Raw genomic sequence first — 8137 nt, forward strand, 5'->3', positions numbered from 1 at the left:
CATGAACATCCAGGCTTTAGCTGAAACTGCTCTCCACCACCAGGTCTCTGCATGTGTTGCTGATCCCCTCAGTGATCTACCTGAAGACCATCTTCCTGCATATATGGACCTTAAATGGAGGTCAAAGGATATCCATGGTTTGGAGACATTTGTAACATCTCTTGGGGCTGAGTATAAAAGTATAAAAGTGAGTGGATTTAATAGTTTTTAAGTTAAATTCAAGCCCCGTTTAAGGCTTTCATATTTAACCGAAGATAAACAGGCTAATATATAAGTTGGTTAATACAACGATTTGAGTCTTATCCTTAGAAATACCTTTGAGACAATGATGGACTTCATGGTTGACCTTCTTGAACTGTAGTTCCGAAACTGACGAAAACTAATCGATGCCAGTAGTTCCATAGCTACTCTGTTTGTTCTTCTTATTATGATTCTTTGTAGTGAAATGTTGTTTTAACATGTCCTGAATGTTGTATACATGGTTTTGTTAGCAGTCTCTCCCTACTTTTTCTAGCCTGGAGAGGGGAAGGAGGGATAAAGGGATAAAAGGAAGAAAGAGGAGAGTGAGAAAAGTGAATATCGGGGGAAAGGAAAGGGAGGAAGAATGGGAAAAAAGGGACGGCGAGATAGAAGAGGGAGAGAAGGGGAGAGATAGTAAATTGAAGAATAAAAAACAAAAAAAGACATACTGTTTGTTGGACAATCATATAGAAAAATGTTCAGTTTTGAATGTCAAAAATAATTGATGAGAGACCTGCAAGAGCTAGGTTCTACACTGAAAAAAATTATGCAACTGCTTTTGGCATTTACTTAATTATATTTAGTTACTTTATTGTTTTATGTCCTACCCTGCCTACATGAAACAATTGTGCTAAAGTGACTAAATAGGATAAAGTAAATGCCAAAAGCGGTTGAATTATTTTTTTCAATGTATATTCTGTGTACATGTAAAACACACTTTTCATGTTATTTCTTGACTGTAAAAAAAAAACCTTCAAAAATAGCTTCAAAAAAACACCAGATTCACTCAGAATGAAACTGTATGTCTCCTTTTCTCTTTTAGAGGTGTGTTTGTAAATATTTTATTCTGATCAAATAAAAAAAATATATGATTTAATAGAGTTATGGATGGATATTATCCTGGTGTGAACTAATATTTGGATTATTTGACATTGATTTATTTTCCTGACTCAAATCAGGTTTTGCAGCTTGGTGAATGAATGTCTTCCCTATTTCTGAAAACTATGAACAAGTTATACTTTGGAGCTTTTGAAGGTAAACCCATTATTATTATAACAATTAAACAGGACAACAACTATCATATTATATGTCATGTATAAAACTACTGTTGTTGTCAGGATCATCTGAACTGAGATCAAACCTTGACTTTTGACTGATGGTTGTTTCTCTTTTTGTTGCTGGTAATCAGAGCCCTCGGGTAGACATTTTGAGAATTGACTCAATGAATATAAACTTAGTAAAAATATGTTTAATGAATCTAATATCTTTTGTCATGTTTGGTTTTAAATATTTTCTCTGCAGTCAGTTCCAATAATTTATAGGTAGGGTAGATGTTAGGTCATGAATAATTGATTATTGTGATTTTTTGTGATCTAAATAAACAATTAAAGATTTCATAGTTAAGTTAAATACTCAAACCAGCATATTTAAAATTCATATCTCATAACTAATCAGAAAAAAGTAAAGAATTAATTACTCATCAAAAAATAAACCAGGCATTTGGTTTACAAGCAGCAAATTTACTTATTTATACAAACATCAATCTTTACCCTTAAACCTGAAGAGTTTAATGAACTGTAATACATCCAAAACTTTCCCAGAGAGTAAATATTTTAGTTAGATTTACAGAAAAAAGTTGACATTATCATTGTCTATATGTTTTTGTTGTCCAAAATATTCATTGTTATATCTGCAGCAGTTCTGATGGCAGTTAATTTGTTCTGGTTTCTTTTAATGCTTGACCTTTCAAAGCCTGATGCAGGATTTTTTTTTTTTTTTTTGTAATAATTTGTTATCTGTTTAAATGAGAATTTTTTTTTAAATGCGTGTTTAAAGGGTTGTTATTTTAATCTCAGATATTGCTCCCTAAAAGTCAGAGCTAAGGTCCATTTGGCTCTGCTTATCCTCGTTAGACCTGAAGCTTATTAATAATAATAGATACCAGCCGAAGTACAGAAAAAGGGTAGAGCGCTCTAATGTTCCTTACATTGTGATTCTATATATATCATGTTTTAGAGAGGAAGTATGAAGAGCAGGAAAACAGCAGATCAAGCTTCTGCTTTGCTTTGCTTTGGGGTTATAAAAGTCATTTCATTTTCTGTCTTTGTTTGAGAAAAAAAACTTACACGTGAATGTGTATCAGTTTCCCCAATCTTACTATTTATATGGCAGCATAAAGAGCAACATGTAGATAAGCAGGTGAAATTAACTTATGGGAAATTAGTTTGTTGTTTTCAGACTGATCTGAAAGCCACTAATATCAAGCATGATACTTGTGGATCTTCAGCACAGACAAATTGGGATGTCATTCAGACTAGAGAAGTGTGGTCGGATGGTATCTTAGAGAGGGAAGGTAGTCCTATAGAGCGGGTCTCACTCCCAGAAGGAACAATAGCAGACATTAAAGACAGTAACAAGTACCTTGGAATCCCACAAGCAAATGGTAACCCTCGAAGAGGTAACAAGGAAAGTAGCTACGGCCAAATACCTCCAACGAGTGAGGCAGGTCCTAAGGAGCCAGCTCAATGGCAAGAATAAGTCTCAAGCAATAAATACCTATGTTCTACCATTAACCAGATATTCTGCAGGAATAATAAGCTGGCCAAAGGAGGAGGTACAGGCCACAGAAGTTAAGACACGAAAGCTCCTAATCATGCACGGAGGGTACCACCCCAAATCCAATGCCCTGAGACTTTACCCCAGCCATAAGGAAGAAGGCTGAGGACTAATGAGTGTAACAGCCACTATCCAGGATGAAACATTCAAGATCCATAAGTACATCAAGGACAAGGCTCCAACAGACAACATCCTCAGTGAATGTCTCAGACAATGGGGAATGGAAGATGAGGTACCAGAGACTCAATCATGGGCAGATAAGCCCCTACATGGGATGTACCACCAGAACATAATCAAAGTGGCAGATATCAGGAAATCCTACCAATGGGTAGACAAAGCCGGACTGAAGGACAACACAGAGGCACTCATCATGGCTGCACAGGAGCAGACCCAAACCACCAGAGCAATAGAGGCCCAGATCTACCACACCAGACAAGACCCCAGGTGCGAACTGTGCAAAGAGGCCCAGAAACAATCCACCATCTCACTGCAGGATGGAAGATACTAGCAGGAAAGAAATCAATGGAACGTCCTAACCAAGTGGCTGGTATAGTAAACAAAAACATTTGCACAGAAAGAACTTCAGACACCTCCCTAGGTGGTGGAGAATAACAGAGCTAAGATCCTGATAGACTTCAGGATACAAACAGACTAAATGGATGTGGCCAACCAAACGGACATTGAGATCATTGATAAACAGCAGAGGACAAGTACAGTGATCGATGTGGCATTCCACTGATGGAAAAAATCGGAGGGAAAAAGGAATCGAGAAACTGGAGAAATACCAAGTCCTCAGGGAAGAACTAGAGAGAGCCTGAAAGGTGAAGGTAACTCTTGAGCCCGTGGTTATTGGCGCACTGGAGGAACACTGGAGTGGCTCTAACATATACCTGGAGACAGGGTCCGACCGGGGGCCCTGGCATTTTTCACTCTGCACCGGCCCACAACCGTGTCTGAGATGGTAGCTGATCTTCTCCAAAGCCAATCTCCAGTAAAATGAGCAGCTAAAGCTCCAGGCGGTTCTGATTGCATCAGTGTCCTTAATCCATTCAGTTCCTTTTTAGTTCCATTCACATGCTGACATCATTGTCGGAGGAGAAAAATAAGAATGATGTCATCAGTGTTACAGACATGTTCACTCTGGTCTAGTGAAGGAGTGGAAGATGCTAACCAGCTTCACCTGTTGCTGCAGGTCAGTCAGGAACCTGTCACCTGACAGGTGGAGGCCAGTCAAGTAAACTGACATCTCTGCATCTTCTGTGTTGAGATGTAGAGATGACATAAGGAAACATGAAGCACATTCAAAATATGATTTCAAATAGGATGTATCATTAGAATAGCCACCAGATAGTGATGAGATATTTGAGAATACTGCTACCACTTTCTTGCCATATAGTCCAAACCCTGCAGGTGACATCAGGAAACATTGTCTCTTAGTGATTTTAATCATTTCGTCTTCATCGGTTGTCATAACTGTCAGGAATGAGCTGTGAAACGACTTCCTGAATTTATCAGCAGGCTCTTCCTGTTGCATGTGGCTTATTCCTGTTATAACTTCTCTAATCCATCACTTGTTCCTCTATTGATCTCTTTCTGTTTGTATAAACTCAGTGACAGTAGTTAAGTTTAGCAGAGTAGCTTTCTTTACTTATATCTACAAATAAAGCAACAAACAAACATATAAATAGAATATGTTTTGTTCTCCAAACTGTGGATATAGAGATTATAAAAGTATCTGTAGTAACTTAAGTATCATCAGTGCTTTTAATGGACATGATTGGAGGATTCTGAGCTCTAACCAATCGTATTACTCGCAGTCAGAGACGGGTGGAGCCTTAGGAAGGAACGAGAAGTAACGCCACCATCTCCTCTGACAGAGAAGCAGAGCATCACTGAGGAGGAGACCGTTTTGGACCTCAGCTGGTAACTATGGCCTGTGTACTCAGAACCTTCTCTGTGTATAATATGTGTATAATGCCAATACTCTGTATATACTGTGTGTATAATGGTAGCAGTCTGAGAGAGAAAGCAGGATGGAAGGAGTGAGTGAAGATGACCTCTGCTGGCTGCAGCTGGATGACTTCAGGATGCTGCTGATAAAAAACATTGACCCGTCCAGAATCACTCCTTATCTCCGCCAGTGTCAGGTACTCCTCCTCCTCCTGATCTCCTCCTCACCTTTACCTACAGTAGCTGCACCCCTTCATGCTCCTCTGTCCTGTCAGGCAATGTTTGGATGTTTTTCTGTTTTCTGACGTTGCTGACAGGTGATCACTGCTGAGGATGAGGAGCAGCTCTTCCATGACCCCACCCTGGTCATCCGGAGGAGAAAAGTTGGTATGTTCTGAGAAAAGATTAAAATAAGATCCTGTTAAACCAGAAGAAGCGTTCAACTTCGGTAAAAAAAAAACTGATTAGAGACAGGTGGATCCAGGTGTGTGGTGATTTTCTGACCTTTTTTGCTGTAATGATCAGGTTTAATTAACCCACCAGTGCTCTGGAGGATATTTACTGATATACACCCAATCTTAGTGACAGCTAATAGATGATCAGAGGTCAATGTTGGTGTCTCATTGAGCAGCAGATGATAAATGTGGAAGTTGTTTGAATATAATTTACCACTCTGATGTAACAGCAGTCATCCTGCGAAGGCAGGTTCCTGGTTTACTTTCACTTCTTCTCCATCTCCTGAACTTTAACCTGGCCTACCAGCAGGTTCTGTGAAGCGTTCACCTGCTTCTAATGTTTCCTTTGCTTTAATATAAAGTAAAAACTGATTATATCAAGAGCTGCATCGGGACCATTTCTTCCTGCAAAGGCATAAAACACTGACCCATAGTTGGACTTACGTAAAGCTCACGAGTCAGACACGCGGTGATTGAGCCACAGAGTCTGATGCAAATGGGACTTTTCTCATTTAGAGGATATTGCAGAAAAAGAACCAGTTTCTAATCCATCTTTATAGTGTTGAAAGCAGTTTCATGCAGAGTAATCGCACTAATGATTATTTTTGACAAGCTTTTATTGATAGGTTACTGTAAAATGTGGCATAAAAGGCAAATATTTTTACAGAAGCTAGAATTTAACTAATTTTAAATAAGAAGCCTCTAAAATGCGTTTTTACATTGATAAGAGATATTGATTTGTAGTAACTTCTTATTTTCTGTATTGTTTGATCTTTTGCCAGCAATTAGCAATATTCACTCATCTGAATGAAAAAAATATCTTGAGATGGAAGCTTCAGGTTTATTTATGTTAAGACAAGGCAAAATTATTTATATAGCAAAATTCAGTACAAAGACAATTTAAAGTGCTTTACATGAATTAAACAACAAAATAGACGTAAAATAAAAGCAAGTAAAGATAAATAAAAAACAAATAAAACAGTTGGACCACTAACTTAAACTAATGATAGCTTAGTTCATAGTTTAACTTCAACACTCAAAGGCAGTTTTAAACAAATGTTTATTTAAATTTGACTTAAAGAACTCTGGTTTCCAGCTGGAAAGAATGAACAGATAATTTTGTCAAAATCAAAGTTAAAAACAAACAACATTCATCAGAACCCATCTTAGAGTCAGTTGACAGGTTATATCTGACTTTGTGAACTTTTAAGTTTGGATTGTTGGGTTATGACAAATTTTTGTGTATCTTAATTTACCAAATCAACTTAGTCTGGACATTACAGTGACAGAAGCAGAAAAACTGGACCAGGGTTCAGGTCCGGTGAAGTGTGGACGCTTCAAACACAGCAGCTCTATAATCCATGTAATCCTTTAAAGCAGGGGTGGGAAACCCCAGTTCCTGCGGGTCAGTATTCTGCAAATTTTAGATCAATCTTTGGTTAAACACACCTGAATAAAATGGCTGAGGTACCTCCTCAGTATGCAATCAGTTCCTCTAGAGTCCTCTCAATCATCTAATTACTTAATTGAGGTGAGTTGAACCAGAGGCAGATCCAAAAGTTACAGGAACTGGAATTGCCCACCCCTGCTTCAGAGGATATCTCTACCAGTTTAGGTTGAGGTAAAGTCCATTTGCTCCTGGTTTAGAAGGCATTAAGATATTAATGTGTTTTCTGATTACAGCTGGCGGCTACTTTTTTAAGAATATATTCCTACTGTAGAGTCTTGAAAGGCTTCAAAATATTCTGATTTATTGTGGGATTAAAACAAACGACCTCATGGTGTTGAGTCAGACCCACGGTCACAGTGAGATCCGTCTTCCTCTTGGTTTTAGTGTTTGAAAATGTCTTGATGGTTTCTGGTGTCGCCTTCGGTTTGTTTTGCAGGAGCTCTTCTGGACATGCTTCAGAGGACGGGTATGAAAGGTTATACCGCCTTCCTGGAGAGCCTGGAGCTGGATTACCCTCAGTTGTACAGCCGGATCACAGGGAAGGAGCCCAACAAGACCTTCAGCATCCTCATCGGTTGGTTTGGATGTTTGGAAATGGTGTTCATGGTGGAATATAGTCTGATCACTAACTGCTCTGTTTGTTTAGACACAGCAGGAGAATCAGGTCTAACCCAGTTCTTGATGTCGGAGCTCAGCCGCCTGCAGAGGGTTCTTCAGGATGAGAGGAGAAGACGGCAGCAGGCATGCTCTGTTGCCAAGGAACAGGTTGGAATCACAGCTGGTTTATTGAGGACCAATCCAATATGGAGGCGAATAAAAAGATTACTTTGCCCCCATCAGGAGGCGTGGTCTCGCCAGCAGAAGCTGAAGGACCGCGAGCTGAAGAAGCTGACTGAGCGCGTGCAGAAGCTGCGGGAGGAGAGGGAGCAGCTAAACGAGGAGTTGAAGCAGCTGCGAGATCACAACTACAATCTGATGGCAGACATCAACACTCTGAACCAGGAGAAGAGCAACGCCCTGCTGGCTAACAGGGACCTGCAGATAGAGGTCAGCTGACCCCTGGCCCCCTAGTCTCAAACCCAGAAGCACATTAACCCTTACCTGACCTCTGACCTCTGCATGCAGGTGGAGCGCCTGAAGCACACACTTCTGCGAGCTGAGAGCGAGACTCGGCTGCTCAAACGCCGGACAATGAGGCCGCTGCAGCAGGTAACCATGAAACTGAAGCACCGAAAGCTTCTTTACCACAGGGCAATATCTCAGAGGGAATATGGAAAGCAAGAAGGGCCAAAATTTCACAGTAATTCAGAGGTCTAACACCAGAACTCATTGATTCCCACACTAAGGCCCCGTCCACACGAAGCCGAGCCCTGGCCTAAACGCACAAATTTTTCACCAAACCAGCCTCTCATCCACACGAAGCCGA

The 8137-nt window shown here is 40.0% G+C and overlaps 1 protein-coding gene across 3 annotated transcripts in view; it reads left to right on the forward strand.

Moving 5' to 3' along the window:
• Positions 1-4643: 4643 nt before the first annotated feature.
• card9 (caspase recruitment domain family member 9) overlaps positions 4644-8137 on the forward strand; it is an 8439-nt gene continuing 4945 nt past the window's right edge. For all 3 annotated transcript variants that reach the window (XM_015395105.1, XM_015395106.1, XM_015395107.1), the window contains exons 1-7: positions 4644-4779; positions 4869-5003; positions 5124-5193; positions 7148-7285; positions 7358-7476; positions 7552-7758; positions 7837-7920. In XM_015395105.1, coding sequence (XP_015250591.1) covers positions 4890-5003; positions 5124-5193; positions 7148-7285; positions 7358-7476; positions 7552-7758; positions 7837-7920 — 732 coding nt within the window. In that variant the 5' untranslated portion in view covers positions 4644-4779; positions 4869-4889. The remainder of the gene's footprint in view (positions 4780-4868; positions 5004-5123; positions 5194-7147; positions 7286-7357; positions 7477-7551; positions 7759-7836; positions 7921-8137) is intronic.

Source organism: Cyprinodon variegatus, unplaced genomic scaffold (genome assembly GCF_000732505.1).
Source record: "Cyprinodon variegatus isolate N-32 unplaced genomic scaffold, C_variegatus-1.0 Scaffold725, whole genome shotgun sequence".
In the NCBI taxonomy this organism is placed as follows: domain Eukaryota; kingdom Metazoa; phylum Chordata; class Actinopteri; order Cyprinodontiformes; family Cyprinodontidae; genus Cyprinodon; species Cyprinodon variegatus.